Genomic DNA, 23,815 nt, shown 5'->3' with positions numbered 1-23,815 from the left:
GAACAATCAAACAGTAAAATAAGGAAAAAAACTTGTTATTGCAATGAGTGGTTACAATCTGGAACTTACTGCCTGAAATGATGGCAGATTTCGATTTAAATCATGGTTTTCAAAGGATAAGTGCCTGAAAGGAAACGAAATTGTCGGGCTTTGGGTAAGATCAGCAAAGTGCGTTTAGCTAAACCATTCTTCTATAAATGCAGTACAGACTCCAAGGGCAGAAAGCCCTCCAGTGTTTTCACTGTTCTAGTGATAAATTGTTCCAGTTCTAATAAGGACGAAACATTCCTTTGCCCAGCGTACTGCTGACTTACTTGTTGACTGTTTCTAGCATATTCTGCTCCAGGTTCAGGCAGGCCTGTGCACGTGCCAGTTGCCCTGGAGATTTGGCGGGAATCCAGTGTGACGTCAGCCGAGCGAAGCTGTACCCAGAATCCTTCACGCGATCGCAGCCAGACGCCATTCCGAGTCGGACAGCGCAATCTGGTAGCTCGTTGTTGCGTCGATGGCGGATTTGGAGCCCACGCCCCAGGAGCCTGTAATCAGCAACCCTGAACAGGACGAAAAGCAAGATGAGAATAACCCGAGTGGCGGTGATGAAGATCAGAACCAGAGGTGCAGTTTTGTGTGAGAGAGGGAGGCAGTGTGGCTATGGCAACGGTTCAGGCTTCAGTTGGGGCTGTAGGCCGCGACTCCGCGCGCCGAACAAAAGGCCCGCCGCTCAATGATGTCTGAAAACCGCGGCCTAACGCCGCGCTGATAGCGGGCATTGCATAGCTCTAAGGACGTAAAGTACGAAAAGCTGCCTGATTTTAATACTGAGGAACATTTTAAATTAATTGGTTGCTTTTCAGCTCTTCCTTTTTGAAGTACGTTTTGTACACGAGAACGAAAAATGCGTTATTCCATGCGCGTTTCCCTCAGGAGTTAGAGCTCAGTATATGAATAATTTGCATTCATATCTCAATTTCCCACTACTTTCGTGTTTGATTTAGATGGACACCCTCCCGCTACTCTTCCGATTGCGCGTGGATGTACACCATATTGTTTCATTAGTGCATTGTTCCGTTGCCTCACCCCACCCTCTCCCAAACTTGCTTCTGGCCTTGAATCGGTTCCTCCATTTTCGCCTGGGCTTTTTGTCCCGTTCTCCCTCTCTAACAATTACATGATAGTTCTGTTGAACGTGGGCTGCAGTTAGCCATTGTTTATTGTTCTAAAACAACCACTAATATTAAACAGGTTATTAAAGTGACATTTTTGTTCTCTAGTAACCTGTTTTGTGGGAAAACCACTACCTGCAGCAGTTTGAATTCATTAAGATTGTTGATATTGAAATAGGTGTTTTGTACTTCACAGTGAAACAAATGAAACTTCAGTTCAGAATGAAAAAAGTGATAAGCTGAAGGAAAAAAGCAGCAAGCGTGGTGGAAACCGCTTTGAGCCATATTCAACCAACAGAAATGCAAGATTCCGGGTTTTTGTGAGCAATATCCCATTTGAAATGAAATGGCAAACACTTAAAGATATAATGAGAGAGAAAGGTAAAGTCAGTTGTAGTGTGTTAACTGGAATTTTTAAAAAAAGTTTTAAAATTTGGCAAATACTGTGTACTAACTGCATTACTTTTTTTGTCTTCACTTGCTGATGCCAAATATTGGTGCTGAAGAATAAGTCCTCTTATGCAGAAGAAGTGACGCCTGGCATTTTAGCTGAAGTATTCAATCATTTTTGTAATTAAATGTTTCTTTACAGCTATTAAGGAGGATGATCATGAACAAAACAAGAAATTTGCCTAGGAACCCTGAATTGTTTCAATATATTGGAAGGGAGGATCAGAATTCTCAAGTTGAGTTGGTGTCTTCTGAGTGTTGTTACTAAAAGTTCAGGAGTTCACAAATTAATTTGAGTTTTTCACCATCTGTTCAGATGTTGGGAAGGGCCAAGGCTGTTATTATTCTGGGAGTTAGGATAAGAAGAGGGTGGCACATTGGTTATTATTTTGTTCTGGGAGAAAGCTCGATGAGCATCCTTTTCTGGGTTGGGGTACTCGTTACTATTTTCATTGCTGATTGCATTACTGTAGGTGGAAATTGTGAAGTTCTGCATCAGATTTTATTTGATATCCAATTAACCCAGCTTATTATGCACAATCAGCTTTTGTCTTTAATTTTAAAAAATCTATCCTCTGGAGAGATTCTGGCAAAGTGCTTCAAATTGAGCAGAGAAATATCTGTCAAAAATACTTCTGAGTTTGAGAGAAAACAATTAATTTTTGCTAACTAAAGTTGCCTGCATTTATTCCGAGCGACGTGTTTCCAGTCATTTTGCATTACCTCTATAATTGGCTAGTTGCAAGTATGTATGTAGCTTGTTTAGGTTGAGTGAAAACTGTCTTTTATATTCTCAATGCATTTTTCAGTTGTCACATCATTGACAGCTTATGTGGAAAGTCATGGAAATGATACTCCATCCTACTTGGAACAATATGTAGTGGACTGCAAAAAATAATTGTATACTTAAAACACAGTTTTGAAAATTGTACATCATGTGTTGGTATAACTTTTATATGTTTGCATAGTGTAACCCGAAGAATATCTGATTTTAGTAATCATAAAACAGAAGATAGTATAAACATTGGCATGTTGATCAGCATCCATGCAAAAACCATTGAATTAAATGCTGTACAGGCTATTCTTTGTTTTAACCCATCCTTTTAATTGAAACTGTTTAAACGCTCAGCTAAATGTTTACCAGATCTGGCAGTGCACATTACAAGTGTTAACTTTTAAACAAAGAACTGCGGTTGCTGGCGATCTGAAACAAAAATAATTGGAGCATCTCAGCAGTTCTGGCACTTACTGTGGGGAGAAAACAGTTAATAATTTGAGTCCATTAGGGGTCAGTGGGCTCAACGATAACTGTTTTCTGTCCACAGATGCTGCCAGACCCGATGGGTTTCTCTCTTGCAATTTTTATTTGTTAACTTGTATATTGTCTTCACAGATACTAATCTCCCTTGGTGTTTCTAGGGTTTTCTGTTGTGTCCAATACGCATGTAATCTTCAGGAGAGTGCTGTTTATTCTTAAATATATTCTTTACCTGAAAAGAATACGTCACAACTTAAAACTTGACCATGGGAATCTTTTTGGACTTGTCCCCATCTTGCTATTGTTCCCCTCTATGATCAAACGTAGCAACAGAGCATTGAGTATTTATTGTGGCACGGTGTCACTGACTAATGTCGTGAGAACAATGACCTTTTAAAAACAAAAGTTGTATCCTCTTCAATTAAAATTGACAGAGCAAAATAAAGCAGTAATTATTAGGCGTTAACTTCCTGTTTTGTGCAGTTAAGAACATTTGACCATTCTTTCAACGTTAATTATGGCTTTTAAAAGCTGCTTTTTCTCTACAACACCATCCTCAAAAATAAGTTGAAAAGATCTGAGCAAATAATTGAAGGAGTACATTGTTTTGATGTATGTTCCACAACTAGAGGTGACAGTGATGGCCAGTGATGGGTGACGGCAGCATAACCCCAGGAGAACAGTTTCTTGACATGATGGCTTTTGAAAATACAAAATTGAAGTTCTTTCAAACTGTTAGAAATCAGTCTATGCCTTTTTGAAAACTTGGTAACATTGGTTTGGTCAGTCATGTTTATATTGCGACATCTGAAATCTTGTGAATAGGAATTTCTTATCCCTTAATCAGTTGTTACAATTACAGTTAACGGCTAAGCAGAATTTCGCTTCCTTATAGTAACAGCCAATGGAAATAGATCAGTGGTTAATATATGCTTTCTGTAACTTTATTCTGTTTTTGTTGAAGTGTCATCGTTTGACGGATAAACTGGATTTAGCCATCATAACATGATTTGTTTCACATTTGGAGTTTTGTTAACTTCAAGTATTTGTAATTTTTTCTCTGTAGATAGCATTATTGAGAAATGGTATGTCATTTTTTCAATATTGAGTTGAAGGTTAATGAGAAATGCCATCATGTGTATACCGTAAGTTACAAATTTGGTATTTAAATAAAGGCTGGTACTTGTATACAAATGAATGCAATGCATGTTTGAAAGTTGGTAACCTGGACAGCCTGACACAAGAAATATTGTCTTAAACTGTTGTGGAATTGTTTTGGTTAATACAGTTATATCTGGAATGGGTTGGACAATTATTCAAACAAATGTCCTTGCATTGGGTGTGTTGTGCATTAACATTGAAGCATATATGGCTCATTATGGTATGAGCTATCACTACAGCAAGAATTCTGTGGTTGAATTAAGGTGTTGCATCTATAGGAGATGCAAAGAGTCATACTTTTGTCTCTTACCACCCTTCATTGCTTTAAAGTCATGCTAATTCAACTAACTATTGTGACCTTCCAAAAAATCTTGTTTACTAAATTCAGTTATGTGCAAATTGTAGACAGAAGTCAAATGCTTGATTTTACAGTGAGGTTTCTGCTATACAGAAAATTTATCTAAAATTTCCCTAACTTTATTTCCACAATTACCTTTAGTTTATTACCAAAAATCTTTTTGTCTTCAATATCAAGCTGACACATTTGACTCTGGAAAACCATATGTGGTAAACTTTCTTTGAAGATTGCCATTCAATTGTGTGTTCAGTATCTGAGTGAAAAAGGATTATTGGTGTTTCAGAACAGAAGTGTGAAAATCCGCCATGGTGCATGCTGCTGCTGCATAGGACTACTTGATGGCTCCAGTATTTAGTAGTCTGACAGGAAAGAAATCTTTTTCAGCAGACATTGTTAAATATGTGAAACCACTGTTAAGTGTCATATTTCTAGGTTTGTGTAGACACGCACCTTTCTTGATGTAGTGATGGCTTCAAGCGGTAAGACTCAAAAGTTGGTGGCCTATAATTAGTGTAACATTGGGAATGTGCCCATGCAGTTTCACATGTCCTTGGTTTTTTTAGACTACTGATGTCTATAAATGATTTAGATAGTGGTGGGTTATGGTGGTACAGGTGTGTAGGGAACCAAACTCTCTCTTCAGCCTAAATGTAGCCTGGGTGTTGCACTAAGCCAAGTTAAGAACAGTTGAAGCCTACTGCTGAATGCAGCAAAGGTACCCCAGTTCTTTTTAAGAGCAAGATATAATTAATATGCAGATGTCTTTTTCACTTATTCTGGTGTGGGATGATGGAGATGATTCTGAAGTTTTTGTTCTAAAATGGCATCATGGTGCAAAATGTCATGGGACGGTGGGATTTCTTTGATTCCCTTCATGCTGGCTTGGGAGTGCAGAATGCAGGCAGGTGATGTTTATAGAAGACTCACCTCTGTTAAATTTCAATCAAATAATGGCAATGGCAGTGAACCTTAAGGAATTGGATGTCTTTTCTTTTAAATATCTTATTAATTTAGATGAAGTAAGCTCTTTGGCCTGTTATATGCAGTCCAGTGAAGCAACTTCTGCCAGCTTATAATAAGCCTTAGTAGTTTGTTGATTTTTGAATATAGTTCCATTATCCAAGTGCAAAAATGAAATTGGTTCATTTCAAGCTATATTGCACCATGTGACCTTTTATCCCCTATTAAAGATGCTTAATTATTGGCAAACATCCAAGTTAATGGCAGAAATGCAAGAATACGTTTTAGTAATGCATAATGTCATGGTAATGTCTCAACTTAAATTATGTCCTTCGTTTGAAGCTTAAACTTTTTGTTCAAGTGTGCATTGTGACCTATGCAGATTGCTTAGTGAAAGTTACATTTCTACTGTAAATCTACAAAACTAATCATTCTTGTCTTGCATAAACAGAAAGCCAGAACTTTAATATTTGGATTAAGTTGGGATGAGTTCGTCTTTTGTCACACATGTTTGATTTCTCTTTAGTTTGTCCATTTGTGTGTGCAAGCTAAAGTTAGGTTTTCCCTGGTTTTGCCAAAACAGGAATGATAAATTAAACTCAAATTGAGATTGTATTTTGAAATTCTGTGGAGCCAAAGTGCAATTTAATCTTATCTAAAACTTTAATATTGAGGGGTGCTGGGGTGAAGTATGAAAGGGGGTTTTGCTAATAGTAAATATTTGAAATTTTAACTTGCTCTTCAGAGGGACTGATTGCTAAAATTGTCTTGGCTGTTGGCTTAGTGTTGTACATGTAAATGGATACTAGTATTGCAGTGGTGGAACTCTTGATCAGTTCCAATTTGTTCAAACAGAACTTGGTCATATAATGGTTTGATTATTTCACAGTTGATTAAACAGTACATGAAGGTGATCTTAACAGAAGCAGACTCGGCTGCTTATGGTGGTTGCTGGTGAGGATGTCACAATATATAATGCAATAACGTCTATAATTAGGAAAAATATTTTGAAATCTGCAGAATGTTTATAGCTTTCATCTTTTGAAACTTTGGCTTAAATTTGATAATTGCATTGGTTGCAGATCAGGGAAAGAAATGTGTATACTTTGCATATTATAACATGACATCCTTATTGGCTGGGCACATTTGAGAAGAGCTCGTTTGGGAAGCGCATGTGTTCAGTTCACTGGGTAGAGGTAAAAGGGCTTGTTGTATGTAACTTTGTTAGTAACTGGTAACAATGATATTAAGGGTTGTGGCTTAACAAGACTATTCTAGGTTGGGTTAGACTTGGGATCACTGCACACCTGTACATAGCATAGTAAGAAGGTTTAGGTATATGGAATGATATTCTGGGCTTTTAGAGGGCTCAGGTTACTACATAACGTTGTCAATGTTTTTGCTGAATTCCAATTGTTTTCTTGGCTTTTCTCCTTCCGTGTATGTTTCGTCTGGGATCTGGTTTGTAGTTGGTGAGGTTACTTACGTGGAACTCTTTATGGATGCGGATGGAAAGTCGAGGGTAAGTGATAAAGAATGAGTTCTTCTGTGGTTTCATTGCAAATGTAAAATGCACAGGATATGGAATACTGGAAGTGGGCTTTGGTTAGACTTTGAAATCTAAAGCTCAGAAATATGGATGTGGCAAGGTGGGGAAAAGCATTTGAATGTAAAGTTATAGAATTGTATAGCAGGCATATTTGGTGCTATTAGTTAAATTGCTATAGGTACAATTTTGTTTGATAGTGTCTTCCAAATTGTTAATATGTAACTTAGTTAGGAGAGAGTCTTCCTTCCTCACTCTCTCCCTGACCCAAAATAATGTTTTCAGAGTGTCTGTCTCTGCCTCTTGAATTCCCTGATTAGTTCAATACGATTCTCCAGGTGCACACACCTATCTAGTCAATGTCAGAATGGTTATTTTCAATGAGTGACCTGATACCATAATTGGAGTAAAATGATTTGATTATGAATGTCACCACAATGGTGAGATTCTTCTGTTGTCTTGCATTATGCTTTTGAACAAAACTTAATGGATAGTTATTAAATGTCCTGGCTATTTTCTGAACCCTTCCATTTTCTCACTGCCATTATCCCATTACTGATGTCATTTTAAGTTCAATATTGGTAAGACATTGAATCTGGGATCTTTGGCTCTGGTGCTGTGCCACAACAAATTTTCCTTTAATGTGCCATGGTAGTCTTTCAGTTTTGGCAAAATTTTATTCTTTTGTTTAAGCCCCCTGTGCATTAGCTACAATGTTCATGTTGCTGACCAATCATTTGGGACTTAATTTTGGCATTCATGTTTGGGCAATGTTCACTTGTCAATTAACATTAGTTTTTTTTGTTTTAAAAAGTGCCAAATGTATCTGCTATATAACTTATTACAAAAAGCATCAGGTAAGGGATGACAGTTACTTTTGTCTTTTTAGAAGTAATGCTAGCCACTGTTGTAATTGTCAAAGGGGGAAATTCATTCAGAACCTTAAACAATGGTGTTTAAGCGTAGGTTAGGATGTTGAATCAAAGTTGTAGGTGGAAGCAGTGTGAAAGTGGAATGGATTTTAGCAGCATTGTTGGAGTGATAGTTTGATCTAGGGTTTCTCAAGAATCATGTGAATATATTTTGGTTATGAATCTGAAACAGGGCTGCCACATTAGCAAGACTCTCCCTATATTACTCAAAGTGGGTGAAGCCTTACTTGATATTTAACACTTGATAAATCATTTATTTGAAAATACTTAGTTTGACTTGAATGTTAATCTGCACTTAGGTGCAGCACGCACTTTGAACTAATTGCTGGGGGAGCCATGTCTAGATTTTGTTTCAACCAGTTTTGTAATACATCTATCAAGTACTTTGGTTCTTTGAATTTACCCACAGGTTCTAGTAAGTAAGTTAAGGTTGAAATTGGTCAAAATGTCTCATAATAATCCTTAAGTCATTCTTTCTTTTGGAGAGATCATTTTGGTGTCTCATTTCTGCCCAGTGGTTGCTGGAAGTATTTATGACTTGTTCCCAGGTCGAATGAACCAGCTGCTGGGCACTTTGAGTGCCCTTGGGGACTCATGACACAGTTTGCCCAGCAACTTCTGGTGCAATTCCCAAATTTTGCTGGGCCTTTCTCCCTTTTTTGTTACAGCCAACATTGGGAATTCAAAGTTATTGAATTGGTTTCCCTCTTCCATGTGCAGCTTAATGGTCGTACATCTGCACTGCACATTTATATTTTTGTTTGCAAGAGGAAATTATATAGTACAAGCAATGAGGTACTAATTACTAGCTTAAAAATTTGTGGCACCCCCTATTTAAATATCAATGGACGTTTTGTGGAACCGTTTTTAATTTACTTTGTGTAATTTTAAATTTTTCTTTCTTCTTTACATGGTATTGCCTGTGACGAAAGGGATGTGGGTAAGTTTGCTTCAGAATACTTCTAATTGCTGTGTTTTGAGTTGGAATTGATCATTTGAATTTGTAAACTGAACTGCGCCTTCCTTGTATTCTGTGTAACAGGAACCCTTAATCCAGGAAGGCCTGTTTGGTCCCTGGATTATGAATAATAAATGGATGTTGATATGAGGGTGTGGGGGCAGCATCACCTTGCATAGATAATCTGAGAGGAGAGCATTAACTGTTTTCCATTGCTAATCTGTGATCTTGCTGTATATGACTGTGTGGGGACATTGGGCAAGGAAGCGAGCGGGCTAAGTGGTGTGCTTCCTGTAGATGAATTACTTGATAACAAAGTATAGTAGTGTAACTTGAGAATGAGTACTTGAAAAGGAAACAAAGTAGTGAGAGCCAAGAAGCTTAACCCGGACCATAGTTCCAACAATGGTAATAATTTTAAGAGGATCGGGAAATTGGCATGGGAGAAAATGAGATCACCAGAGTTTTGGGCTATTGCATGTGCAATATGTCAAATTTCTCTTTTCAGTGTTGTGGAGTTCAAGAGTGAAGAAAATATGAAAAAGGCTGTGGAGGTGATGGACAAGCAGAGTTTCAGTGGGAGACCTCTTAAAGTGAAAGAGGTGAGATGTTTCAATGTCCAGTAAAATTACGTTGGAGTGGGGTGCTGAACTGATGCAAGTTTATTGTCACTGTTGCAGAATGATGGGAGAAGACTTGAACAAGTCTTGAGCAAATGCTGATGTTTCTGTGATAACATATACTATGTAATAAGAACTGTTACTATCTTTCTGATGGTTTAAGGCTTTTGTTCTGCCATTGGCAGTTTATTTCTCAAGGGTGAATGAATTGTCCATAAATTTCTCATTGTGTTTGATCTTGCTAATGAATTTGTGATTTGAAAGCAACACATTAAATATTAAACTGTGTTCTGTCAAATCAATTCAGTGCTTCTATTATGATTCTTGCTTTGTTGAAGCTTTGCAGATTTTTTAAAACCTTCTGCTATTTATTTGTGTAGTTTGATATTGTTCACTCAGACATAGTAATGAATAGAGCTCAAGGTGATGGAAGCAGATTGTGATATGAAGGAACCTTGAGCATGGCAAAATAGAAGTAAAAGATTGAACTGTTTAAATCTTTAACTGTGTTTACTTAAGATGGGTAGTGGTTTTCCACCAGCACAATTTTAACTTTTTTTTTATTCCTGAATCTATAGGATTTGGATGGTGAGCATGCAAGACGTATGATGCAGAAGTTTGGTGGTTTTGACAGAATGGGAATGGGTGGTGGAGGTGGTGTTGGTGGTCCTGGAATGAATATCCCACCTGCACTCTTGCATAACTCTCATGTCCCCAGAGATGTTCTCAATGCCCTGCAGGCTGGCAGGCTTGGAAGCACCATCTTTATTGTTAATGTGAGTTTGTAAAAGCTAAAATATCTGTTTATAAATTTTTTTAGATGAAATTTGAGAAAAAAATCATTTGCTGAAAGTGTGCATTCAAAAGTTTGCATTCAAAAGTTTGAGAGAACTTTTCATGGTAACCGAAAGTAGTTATTCTTTAATTTCCTGCATGTGCATCATCCTTTTTCTATGTTCGTACCCTGTATGTTTCTCTCATGGTCAGGAGCACTTGTGACTGACTCAATTCTGCATCAGAAATAATGGGTTGTAGATGTTGGTGAAACCACGTTGTGCCAATCTTAATTCATTCTCAAAATGCAAGGGACAGCTTTTGAAATTAGTGTTGTGTTGCACATCAATTGCACTTAAATGTCCAGGCCGTATTTGATCATTGTCCTGGCGAATCACACTATAGAAGATTAGAGTTGAATCAGTGCTGCTCATTTTTGTGTAAAAATTCTCAGGTCACTTTGACTAGTCATCTCAGTCAGCAATTGAGAAAACAGTTTTCAGATAGTAACAATTAAAATAACTGTTTCTGTAAAATAAATCTTCAGGAAGAGAACTATCCATTATTTAGATTAGATTACTTAGTGTGGAAACAGGCCCTTCAGCCCAACAAGTCCACACCGACTCTACGAAGAGCAAACCACCCAGACCCATTCCCTACATTTTAGGGTCCTTGTTTTTAGTTTGAAAACAGTAAGATTGATTTCTTGATCTGTTACTGCGCATATTCTCATTTCTGTTCCTTTTCTTAAAGTTAATTACTTATATTGGTACTTTTTAAAATTGATTGTGTGCTCTAATCCTTTAAGCAATGGATAATTTGTATATCTAATTCTTTCTCACATTCAAAGTTTTTAAATGTGCCTGATGAGTTTCCACTTGAGAATAAGTATTTCTTTTCAGTTCAGCCCACTAGGTTGAGTCATTTGCTGGACTAGGTCTAAAAACAGTAATAATGTGATCTAATCGTGCACTCTGTAATAGTGAGTTTTGAGGAGATTTGTAGCTCAGTTTGAGGTTTACGAAACATCTGGAAATGAACCTTGCAGCTCAGTGAGCAAACCTACATTCAAAAAAAATGCTTTAATAGTCAAATGATTGGAGACACCATTTGAAACGTACCAGGAAGGCAACATGAAACATGATATAAAATGTTTCAAAATTTGCAAATGACATGAAGGTGAGTGGTAGAGCAGTGTGCGAATATGACTGCAAAACTTTGCAAAGGAACGTTGTTTAAGTGAGTAGGCAAAGGTCTGGCAGATGGAGTACAATGGTAATAAATGTGAAGTCATCCATTTTGGTAGGAATAAAATTAAAAAGAGCTATTACTTGAATGGTGAAAAACAATTCTCATGTAGAAGGACCTGGGTGTCCTTGTGCATGAATCACAAAAAGTTGGTCTGCAGGTGCAGCAGGTAATTAAGAAGGCCAATGGAATTTTGTCCTTCATTGCTAAAGGGATTAAGTTTAAAAGCAGGGAGGTTGTTGCAGCTGTGTAGAGTGCTGGTGAGACCACATATGGAGTACTGCATGCAGTTTTGATCTCCTTACTTGAGAAAGGATGTAGTGGCACTAGAGGGGGACAGACGAGTTTCACGAGGTTGATTCTGGAATTGAGGGGGTTAGTTTGAGGAGAGACTGAGGAGACTGGGATTATCTTCATTGAAATTTAGAAGAATGGTGGGAGTGGGGAGGTGCGGTTGTGAATCTTATACCAACATATAAAGCTCTCAAGAAAATGTATAGTGGAGACGTAGAGAGCATGTTTCCACTGATGAGTGAAACTAGGACAAGAGGGCATAGCCTCAAAATTAGGGGGAGCAAGTTTAAGACTGATTGAGAAGGGTGTCTTCACACAGAGGCTTGTGAATCTAATTCCCTGCCCGGTAAAATAGTTGGGCCGCCTTTAGTAAGTTTAGAATAGGAAAGGAATTAAGGGTTATGGTGAGAGGGCAGGTAAGTGGAGCTGAGGCGACAAGATCAGCCATGGTTGTCTTGAATGGCGAAACAAGCTTGAAGGGCCGGATACACCTTTTATTATATGTTATGGCTTTTGATCTCTGGTTATTTGGTTTCAATAATCTGTTCTTCAAAAGCCTTGAATCCCTTGCTTGTTCTATTAATTGAAACATAACTATTCTGTTATCTGCATTCTCCTAATTATTCTTAAATTATCTCATTGCTTTTGAGCTTACCTTTGTTTGCCAATGATTTTATTAACTTCAAATTCCTTTAGATTGCCCATAACTGCTTTTTTATCGACAGAAATCTAGATAACATTACATCTTAAGTTCTGTACAGTATTGTAAAGTGTCTCAACTCTTCAGGTTATGTTTGTTCCTTTTCCTAAAGGACTCACCTTGTGAATCTGTTGTGTGAAACTGTGTTTTTCTGAAATCCAGAGAGGTAACATCATTGTCTCAGTTGCATCTACTATATTGATAGCATCTTGCTTGTGAATTTGGTGGTTGGACTGGTATTTATTGCCCTTCGGAAGGTGCAGGTGAGCTGCCGAGTTGAACTATTGCTATACTCTGTACTATAGGTAAACCCATAAAGCTTCTAGTGAGAGAATTCTTTGATTTTGACCCAACAACACTGAAATAATGGAGATATTTCAAATTTGGAATGGTAGGTGTTGGTATTCCCATATAATTGTTGCCCTTGTTCTTCTCAATGGAAGAAGTTGTGGTGTTGGAATGTGCTGTCTAAGCTGTGGTTATTTTCTGCAGGTTATCTAATAGATTGAGCACATTCAGTCATTGAACTTCAATGGTATGGGAAGTAAATGCTTGCAGATGTGATAATGAATTGGATTGCTTTGTCCTGGGTGGCATCAAGCTTCATTGTACCACATTACTATTGATCATGACTAGACAGGGGTGGTAATTGGCTGGATTGGATTTGACCTTTTTATGAACAGCACATACATGGGCAATGTTTCACATCGTCAGGTAGATGTCCGGTGGTGTGGCTGTACTGGAACTGCTTGGCAAGGGACACGGCAGGTTCTGGAGCACGTCTTCAGTATTACCAGAATGTTGTCAGGACTCAGTCTTTGCAGTACCCACTACCACCAGCTGTTTCTTGGTATCATGAAGAGTTAATAATGTCAACCAAAGACTGGTCTGCGCCAAAGGAAGCTGAGATGCATCATCCATTTGGCACTTCTGGCTGAGGATTGCTGCGGGTGCTTCAGCCTTACTTCATAGACTGATGTGCTGGGCTTTACTGTTAAGGTAGGGATATTTGTTGAGCCCCCTCGTTCATAGTCATAGTGATGTACAGAATGGAAACAGACCCTTCGGTTCAACCCGTCCATGCCGACCAGATGTCCCAACCCAATCTAGTCCCACCTTCCAGCACCCGGCTCATATCCATCCAAACCCTTCCTATTCATATACCTATTAAAATGCCTCTTAGATGTTGCAATGTTCATTACCATTCAAAATTGGATATGGCAGGTCTCTAATTTGATTGATTAGCTATGGAGTTGCTTTGCTCTGTCTCTTTGCTGCTTATGCTGTTTAGCATGCAAGTAGTCCTGTTTAGCTTTTCCAGACTGACAATCACTTTTAGGAATGCCCATAGCTGGTCTTGGCATGCTCTCCCTCACTCAGCTGCATTTGATCTCCTGGCTTCATGACTGAGTTGGAGATGTGCCATGAGTTTGCAGATTGTGTTGTTGTATGATTCCACTGTTGGCATCCAGTGGATTCTCTGGTCTTCTGAGTTGCCAGACCAGTTTGATGTCTGTTCCATTTGGCATGATAGTGCTAAAACCTGTATTCTGCGTGTGCAGATCTGTGTTCTCTACATGAAAAGTGCAGTAGCCCCTCTGCTGTCATGGACAGATGCGTCAATGTCCACAAGCGCATAATTTTCATCCCTTGCTCTCGTCTGCTGTCTCACTTCAGTGACTGCTTCCGTTTTGACTGAAAATTGATTTAGCAAGTCTTATGCACACAACCATTTTTCCTGTTGTTCTTTTCTAAATAAAGCAATCAACAGGCATGTGGAACTTGAATATGATCTCCCCTTTGCTTAGCAGGGTATCAATTTTTATAACTTATTTACAGCTTGATTTCAAAGTTGGATGGAAAAAGTTGAAGGAAGTTTTTTCGATGGCGGGCTCTGTAGTACGGGCAGATATTGTGGAAGACAAAGATGGGAAGAGCCGTGGAATGGGCACAGTAACGTTTGAACGCCCAATTGAATCTGTTCAAGCTATATGTATCCTTTAAACTAAAAGCATGGAATTTGGCATGGATTGACCTGCATTTGGCTGTAGTATGTAACCAGAGAGTTAGCTCATTTGAAATGGCTAACCTGTTAAAAAGCATGTCCTGTCCTGTGTTTGCGTTTCTGATCAGTCTTGTACCAGATTACTGTCAATGCATATGTGAAACTTTTTAAATGTTCCTTAATATCTGTCTAGCAATGTTCAATGGGCAGCTTCTGTATGACAGGCCTATGCATATCAAGATGGTAAGTTTTCACTTAGTCTGCACGTTAAATATTTATGAAAGCAAGTACATACTGTTGGTTTCAGATTTTGGATGATGAATATTCCATGTCATAACTATTTGTGCAATTGCACTAGTTGTTAATACATTGCTTTTCATAGAAGTATAACGGTGGAGATTCTTCTGAGAATGTGAGTTTTGAGTCCTTTCATTCCCCTGAATAGTGGGGAGCAGTGCCACCAAGCTGACCCTGGTTTCAACTAGCATATGTGTGTACTTCGCACAAGGTGACACTAGGCTGATTATTTGAATGTGCCCAGCTCCCCCAGAAGTCCAGGCACAATGAGACTGGTAGTGTTTTCTCTCTGGCTGAGAATAGCCAGATCAACAAAGCTCAAAATTCAACACTTGAAGTTAGCTCTGTCCTAACTGCAAGTGCTCCTAACAAAGGCTCTAACAGAAATACAGTTGTTTAAAAGAGAAAATTAGTAGCCTATTTCATTATTGTCTTGTGACATTTGCTTTGTTAAAATAGCTTTTGATTTTCTTGCAGGATGAAAAATCCATGCCAAAGAATAACTTCTATGGTGCTGAACGCACTCCTCAACTTCCTAGTATGTATTTTTGAAAAAGTTTTAATGTTGACTCTTCCTATTGGTGTATTAAAGCAAAATCGTTTTTATATGTTGAAGTTTCATTCTGAAATTAGACTATTTATCTCAACCACTCTGTTCTCATTTACCCATCCTATTTCCATATTCCTTTGCTTTTGGTTTTCCTATCTATTTACAGTAGTTGAGTAATTGACAATTTTTGCTTTAGCCATTAATCATGGAAGTGAATTCCACAGATGTAGTGATGAAACTTTCTTTATGCCTTGTTCTCGCTCTAAATCTCATCCTGCATTTCATTGTACTCCGCTTCCTCAAAATTTTCAGCTAGTGAATGTCTGCTTCTGTCTACCATGTCTTTGTTCTTAATGTGAAGCATGGTCATATTGCTCTCATTCTTAACACAACTGGTAAATTCAAATCTTGAAACATTTTAAAAGAAATGGATGTTTTCATCTTAAATTGGTCCATTCTGATGTGACAAATCTGCAATGAATGTTAAGCACGGACCACTTAACAGTTGAGAGTGGGGATTACAACTTTGTTTATCCATTTCTAACTTGGGTACTGAGGTATATGTAGTGATCCTTCTAACACTTTGGCAAAAGGATTAACTAACTTGGTACTGGATCTTTTCTAATCACATCTACTAAAAAGCTGATGTTGCTGTATAGTAACAAATGCTGCAATAATTCAGCCATTTATCACTTAGATTTTAAAAATAACCTGCAAATCTTAGTAAGAAAAATTAAAATCAGCAATCCACTTGAATTTACTAGAGCTGCTTTTCAATTTTGTTCCACCAAGTGGCACTGCTACACTTCATGAACTGCTGTTGATTGTATTGCTAATCTTATTTCTGTTCACTAAACGATTAGCAAATCTTTTTTTGTTCAAAATCTGTTCAAATTGTTTTGATGTAAGCATTTAAATTCTTTGACACTATACAGTATCTTCGCATTTTGTCATTATTGGGTGTTTTGCAAGTGAGATTAGTTAAATTAAGTCTAAAATCTTGGACAGTAAGAGCTCTTTAATATTATATCAATCTTAGTGTAGTGAAAATGTTATTTGGGTTCTAGTAAGCATTCTCCTTCTCTTAAAGTAAATCACAGCAAATCAGTGGAGAGCTGATAATGGGCGAATGGATATTTTACCGAAGGTCTCAAACTATGATGAAATAAGGCTGTGAAAGGTGTTTAACATTAAACTTAACTCATTTTGATTGAACAAGTAAAATGTATAGGTTAAATATTTGTGCCTGACTTTTGACTTTCTGGTGGAATTGTGGTTCTGACTATATAAAAGTAAAAGTTTACAATTAACTTTACCTTTCTCGAATCTTGGTGTTTGCATGTTAAATTCCAGATTTTTGATGCCTAATTAACATGTAAATGTCAGTTCACTAATGTCAAGTCGATCTGTGCTGTGCCACACGAACTATAGCTTTATATTTACAGTGCTTGTACTTTGAAGATTTTCTCAAGTATGATTATTTCAGCTCTTCTGATAGATTAATTTGCTTCAATTGTAGAGGGACTTGGTGGTGTTGGTATGGGCCTGGGACCTGGTGGCCAACCGCTTGATGCCAGAGATCTGAATTCCGGAATGGGAAATGCTGGACCTAGAGACATGGGTCCAGGCATGGGAGGTATGCATTGTAGTTTTGATAACCTTGTTGAGTCTCATGGGTGTCCTGTGCCCCTTTTTTTTTATCCAATTAGATACAATCTGTTTTACCTCTGAGAACGGATACCTCAGTAGCTATGAATTTTTCTTCAAATTGTAGTGTTACGTGCTATCCTGCAAGCACATGGAAAGTTAATGAGGTAAAGAATGGGTCATTGTTGCTTTGTAGTTAATGGATATGTGTTTAAAACCTCTAGTTACATCACTTCTGGAATTATATGGCATCTGTGCATCAACTTGACTCTGCATAGTTGGGGTTGAGAGGAATCCACATCTGACTTGTGACAGAATAGTGGACATGTTCTACTCTGTGAAAATAAATTAAAAGCACAAGGGCTATTGACTCCTGTGGTGACTCTCTATCTCAACTGTCTTCAGTCTAAATATCAGCCCTATGATATCTTATCTGAAACTTTGCGAAGGAACTTGTAATCGTGTGAAGAAACAAAACTGGATATGTATTATAGATATGGTCTAATCAGATCTTTGTTCAGAGAGAATAATTTGTTTTATTAATATCGTCGCCATAGTCTTATCAGAACATGGAGCTGAGTTGTCCAGACGGAGAGACGAATAATAGTGTAATCGAGGGTCTCCGTACCTCAAAGGGGAGAGGTTGAGAAGGGAGTGTCGTTCATGGTAATATCAACTGGTGATGGAAATTGAATCCACACTGTTGACATCACACTGCTTGGCAAACCGACCGTCCAGCCAACTCAACTAAACCAAACCTCATTGTCCTGGAAAGACAACTTCTGCTCTTGCAATTACCTTGTGCTTCATTCTTCAATAGATTTGAGAATGTAGCATTGCATGATGTATACTGCTAATTGAATGAAGGCAATTTTCAAATCTTAAACAGCATTATTTGGATAAAAAGACTTAGGCCAGGTATTTGCCAACTACATTGAGAGCTACCTAAATTTATTTTGCTGCTTTGAACTTCTACCCACATGTATATAAATTTAAGTCCTTCAGTCCTTCAGTATCATTGATACAAGCCATGGAAGCGCCAATATGCATATTGAGACTGAAGTAATTGGTCCTCGTGAAGGTTTCCTACTGTTAATAATAACTATTCAGAAGTATTATTAAGGCCATATCAGTTCCCTGTCCTCTTCAAATCTGTCTGTCTGTACATTTCAAATTTAATATGTGAAAGTCTTCTCAAAAATACATTTTGGGAATGCAGGTGCATAGTATTGACTGACTGACCTGCTTTTAGTACCTGTCACACAATCATCTGTTTTCTGTACAAACTACCATAGTAACATTTTTAAATGCAATTAACGGTTGATTGAATTGTGAAGTTAGCATTATTGTTACGCATAGATACCAGGACATTGCTACAGTCATTATTCAACACAATGTTGATTGCCCAATAATTTTCAACTTCATCCATGACTACCCCTGCATGTGTCAGGTGTGGGATTGATCATTTTTTGATCTCTGGTTTAGTTTCAACTCCTCTGATGGCAAAACAGGTTGTCAATTCACATACATAAATAATATGAAGCTTTAGACTTGGAAGCATCTGACCATTTCTATAGACGTGGTCAGATTGGCATGTTTGGTCAGTGCTAATGAATTGGACTGAAGGCCTGTTTCTGTGTTATGTGGCTCACTGTTGCTTCTAGGAAATTCTTTGAAATAAGAGAAAGTAAAATTGTTTCTCCAACATCAGTGGTAACTCCAAGAACTTAAATCAATACTAATATTTAAAATTCACCAACTATATATACTAACTTTAATCTATGGGTGCAGTTTGAGAGCTCTGAAATCACTCCCAGTAATGCTTGGAGCATGTCATCTAAGTCAAAGCATATTGTTGATCCATCCACTGTGTCACAAGTGCACAGTGGCTACAGAAAATGCTAACTAAGTATAGTAGCAGTGTCAAGATTTTCCAGCCTCGACCTGAACAGAAGAAGAAGTTCTGAGAGTGTGAGACTGACTACCTTGATGTTTCCAGTTTAAGGTTTTGTGCTGTTCTGACTTGGACATTTTCCTCTTGTAAGCTTTGAAATTACCTATTTAAAACTATGTAGGAATAGTGTTAATATGAATGCTGCTATGCCTCTGAAGAAAGAGCAGCCACTAACCCATTCACGGAAATACTTTAAATAGACAATGTCAGCTTGTCAGTTCCATCTCATGAACCAGTAATAGAGGATTGCTGCTTGCATGACTAATAACCCAAGAAGGGGTAAATTATGTACAAAGCACCACAATTGTAGTGTAATCAGTGCAACAAAGGATATTGAAATGTGAACCACTTATGCATGAAGCATTCCTAGAACTTGGAGAAATTCATGCTGTGCTGTAAATTTAGTATTGGATTGGGGCTGCTGAAATGTAGTCCCAAACGTAATATGCTGGAAAATTTTTGTTTAAGAATGGCCACTTTTTGGTGTATCTCCAATTCCCATGAGCTGTTAACTCCTAAATAAGGGGATATCCTAGGCTTTTTATCATCAACCACCCAATGTGAATGCTACTTTACTCTGTCATCTTAACATGTTTGCTCAATGAATTGATTTTATTAGACTTTATTTTGTGTGCATTGAATGTTCTGTAGGTGGTCATGGCCAGACTAAATAGTCATAGATGTACAGCATGGAAACAGACCCTTAGGTCTAACCCATCCATGCTGACCAGATATGCCAACCCAACCTGTTCCCAACTGCCAGCACTTGGTCCATATCCCTCCAAGCCCTTCCTATGCATATACCCATCCAGATGCCTTTTTTAATGTAGCAATTGTACTAGCCTCCACCATGCCCTTTGGCAGCTCATGCCACACAAGTACCACCTTCTGCATGAAAACGTTGTTCCTTGGGTCTCTTTTATATCTTCCCCTCTCACCCTAAACCTATGCCATCTAGTTCTGGACTTGCCCACCCCAGGGAAAAGACTTTGTCTATTTATCCTATCCATGCCCCTCGTGACTTTGTAAGCCTCGATAAGGTTACCCCTCAGCCTCTGATGCTCTAGGGAAAACAGTCCCAGCCTGTTCAGCCTCTCCCCATAGCTCAAATCTTCCAACCCTGGCAATATCCTTGTAAATCTTTTCTGAACCCTTTCAAGTTTCACAATATCTTTCCGTTAGGAAGGAGACCAGAATTGCACGCAATATTCCAACAGTGGTCTAACCCATGCCCTGTACAGCCGCAACATGACCTCCCAACTCCTGTACTCAATACTCTGACTAATAAAGGAAAGCATACTAAACGCTGTCTTCACTATCCTATTAACTGCGACTCCACTTTTCAAGGAGCAATGAGCCTGCACTCCAAGGTCTTTGTTCAGCAGCACTCCCTAGGAGCTTACCATTAAGTGTATGGGTCTTGCTAAGATTTGCTTTCCCAAAATGGTTCAGGTTTATTTGAGTTTTATTTACCTCTGTATCTAACATAGTGTGTTTTGAAAAATGTTTGATCTTCAAAGTGACCATTCAAATCTGTTTCTTCCATACAGGTATGGGAATGGATGGAATGGGGTTTGGTGGCATGAATCGGATGGGAGGAGGCGGTAAGTCTTAAGAACCCAATTTGGAGCTTTTTTTGAACATTGAACATTATGGTACAGTACAGGCCCTTGATGTCACGCTGACCTGTGAAACCAATCTGAAGCATCTAACCTCCACTATTCCACTTCCATCCATATGTTTATCCAGTGACCATTTAAAAGTCCTTAAAGTTGGCAAGTCTCCTACTGTTGCAGACAGTGCATTCCACACCCCAACTCTGAATAAAGAACCTACCTCTGGCATCTGTCCTAGATCTATCACCCCTCAATTTAAAGCTATGTCCCCTCATGCTAGCCATCACTGTCTGAGGAAAAAGGCTCTTACTGTACACCCTATCTAACCCTCTGATTATTTTATGTCTCAAATTAAGTCACCTCTCAATCTCTTCTCTAATGAAAACCACCTCAAACCCCTCAGCCTTTCCTCAAGACTGTCCCTCCATACCTTGCAACATCCTAGTAAATCTTTTCTGAACCCTTTCCACATTCTTCCTATAATGCGGTGACCCGAACTGTACGTAATACTCTTTGCACCAGAGTTTTGTACAGCTGGATGACAACTTTCAGGGATCTATGTATGTGGACACCGATCTCTCTGCTCATCTACACTACCAAGAATCTTACCATTAGCTCATTTTTTTTTTTACCTCCTTCCAAAGTGAATCACTACACACTTCTCGCATTAAACTCCATTTGCCGCCTCTCAGCCCAGCTATGCCGTTAATCTTAGTCCTAGTTTTTGGATCTCTAGTTAACATATGCTGGACTTGTTTTGCAAAATTTTAATTGTGGCAAGAAATTAAAATGCTTTCTGCTCTGGTAACCCGGTTTAAAGTACGTGCAGTCCTCTTTCCCCCATGACACTTGACATCAAGCCTGCATTTGACAGTGTGGTACCAAGGAGCTCTAGTGAAACTGGAATCAAAGGGTATTGGGGGCAGACTCTCCACTCGTTAGTTATACCTGGTGCATAGGAAGATGGTTGTGGTTGTTGAAAGTCAGTCATCTGAGATCCAGGACATCTCTGTGGGAGCTCTTCAAGGTAGTGTCCTAAGCTCAGCCATTTCACTTGCTTATTAGTCTGCCTTCCCACCATCATATGGTCAGAAGCAGGGATGTTTTCTGATGGCACAATGTTTAGCACCATTTGCGACTCAGATTTGAAGCAGTCCGTGTTGAAATGCAACAAATTTGGGCATGGGCTGACAAATGGCAAGAAACATTCATGCCTTGCACGTGGCAGACAGTGAACATCACTAAGTGACAATATAGCCACTGCTGCTTGGCGTTACCATCTCTGAATCCTCTACTGTAATTATCCTTGGAGTTTCTATAGACAAGAAACTCAATATGGCAAAAAGAATATAATGTGAACTGGTCTATTTTGTCAGGAAGAATAATTCTAACTGGTGAGATTGCAGAGCTCTTGGACAGTGATCTCTCTGTCTCATTGTGCATGATATGTAACAGTATGCAAGTACAACGAATAATTAGCAAAACTAATGGAATGTTATTTCAAGGCAAATTAAATACAGAAGTAGGGAGGCAATGCTTCAGTTATTCACGGCATTGGTGAGACCGTCTGGGGTACTGTATTGATTACCTTACTTGAACAAAGATGCAAGTGTTGAAAGCAATTCAGAGCAGATTTACCACACTAATGCCTGGGATGGGCCTCTTAGTTTGGATAATTCTATTGGAGTTTAGAAGAGTAAGACGCGATTTGTTTGAAAATTTGATATTAAATCAAATCAAGTGGTCTTGATAAGGAAGATGTGGAGAGGATATTGCCTCTTGCATGAGAATCTTGAACAAGGGGTCATTATTTTAAAACTTGAGTTGCCCACTTAAAACATAGATGAAAAATTTTCCTGAATGTCGTGTCTTTGGAATGCCTCCTAAAAAGGTGTTTCAAGCAGTTTTCAAGGTAGAATTAAAATTTCAAACACTTAACAAAAATTTATCAGGGCATTTGAGGCCAGAGTTGCTGTCCGTCTGTTACTACCTGTACTTAACTGAGCGGTGTCATAGCCAATGGAACATTTGCTGAGTGTGTATAAATGTGTTAAGAGCCTTGAAATCTTGTATTTAAAGTTTGACATCAACTTTCAGGCATGGATGGTCCGTATGGTGGTGGTGGCGGTGGTGGTGGGATGGACAGGATGGATAACATGGGGCGGTTTGGCCCAGGAATGAACATGGGCAGAATGGGAGGTAAGTCTTTTTTTTTAAAGCTAAATAGACAAATTTGTTTCACTTAGCCAACAGGATGATGAGATCTGTCACTTTGCAAATATCCGTAGCAAGTGTTATTACTTTGGCCTTACCCATTACAATCTCCTTTGTAGCAAGAAAATGCTAAGCAGTATAGTCCCTGTCCATCTTGACATGTTCGGGAGGAAAGGTTTTTGTGCAAAATTCCTTAAGTGGATTTTGAAACCTTTGCGTTGAGTTACTGTAGAGTAAGTACTGTACATGACTGATTACAAAAAGGTGGCTGTGAAAAGCACTGAACAATTAAAGATGGTTTTAATTCATTTTTCACATTTACTTGGACTTTCAAGCATTGACCTTTCATTCTGGAGTCAAGCTCTAGTTTCCAGCCTTGACTAGCTTTTTTTCTTAAAAGGAGTCTCCCAAGATTGTCTAGGTTAATTAGCCAAGAGCTACTAAACCCAGCTCCTTGGGAGTGGTAATGGCAGGGGAACGTTGAATTATGCCCAGATTTTAGTCAAAACCATAAGTACTTTTTATTAATCCTGTGTTACAAATGTTCATGTAACTTCTCTGCCCAGGATCGGGAGGAATGGATGATTTTAGAGGACCCGTTGGTGGTGGAGGAATGGGTGGTGGCATGGGAGGTAAGTTCACATGGACTGGAAACATACCTATGAGTATGCAAAACTTTCTATCAGATTAGGTCCTTACTTACATGCAGTCAGTGCTGGGAATTCTTGTAATGCTGTTCGTCTCTATCTGTTTTGTCTGAGGGTTTTGCATAGAAACCTGTTAACATTCTAACCTTAGAAAAGTTGCTTTTTCTTAAGAAAATGCGACTTTCAGGTGTAGATCATAGTGTAGATGCCCTAATTATCTAATTCCTTATGCAAATTTAATACAAATGGATGAATGAGATTTTTTGGAAAATTAAAGATGTGAACAACTATTTTACCCAAAGTCAAATGGGGATGTATCAAATTGTTGCACACTAGAGGTGAAAAGCAGGTATCCAGTTTTTCAACTCTTACGTGCAAGATAATGTACATGTTGGTATGTTCGAAACTATTTAAAAGAAAAGGCTTTATTAATATATGAACCCAAGGCATTAAGTACTGTTAT

The 23,815-nt window shown here is 38.4% G+C and overlaps 1 protein-coding gene across 1 annotated transcript in view; it reads left to right on the top strand.

The window, feature by feature from the left end:
• The first annotated feature begins 450 nt into the window (after positions 1–450).
• The window catches only part of LOC122565265 (myelin expression factor 2-like), a 34,477-nt gene continuing 11,112 nt past the window's right edge, over positions 451–23,815 (top strand). Inside the window, exons 1-13 of the mRNA XM_043721039.2 lie at positions 451–615; positions 1,360–1,544; positions 6,820–6,872; positions 8,761–8,768; positions 9,295–9,388; positions 9,985–10,182; positions 14,262–14,415; positions 14,621–14,670; positions 15,202–15,262; positions 16,794–16,910; positions 20,426–20,479; positions 22,589–22,690; positions 23,272–23,337. Coding sequence (XP_043576974.1) covers positions 506–615; positions 1,360–1,544; positions 6,820–6,872; positions 8,761–8,768; positions 9,295–9,388; positions 9,985–10,182; positions 14,262–14,415; positions 14,621–14,670; positions 15,202–15,262; positions 16,794–16,910; positions 20,426–20,479; positions 22,589–22,690; positions 23,272–23,337 — 1,252 coding nt within the window. The 5' untranslated portion in view covers positions 451–505. The remainder of the gene's footprint in view (positions 616–1,359; positions 1,545–6,819; positions 6,873–8,760; positions 8,769–9,294; positions 9,389–9,984; positions 10,183–14,261; positions 14,416–14,620; positions 14,671–15,201; positions 15,263–16,793; positions 16,911–20,425; positions 20,480–22,588; positions 22,691–23,271; positions 23,338–23,815) is intronic.

This window comes from Chiloscyllium plagiosum, unplaced genomic scaffold (genome assembly GCF_037043375.1).
Source record: "Chiloscyllium plagiosum isolate Xiang-an unplaced genomic scaffold, Cpla_swu_hap1 HiC_scaffold_28, whole genome shotgun sequence".
Classification (NCBI taxonomy): Eukaryota; Metazoa; Chordata; class Chondrichthyes; order Orectolobiformes; family Hemiscylliidae; genus Chiloscyllium; species Chiloscyllium plagiosum.
The sequence above is the reverse complement of the archived record's forward strand: the minus strand, read 5'-3'. Positions and strand labels throughout refer to the sequence as shown.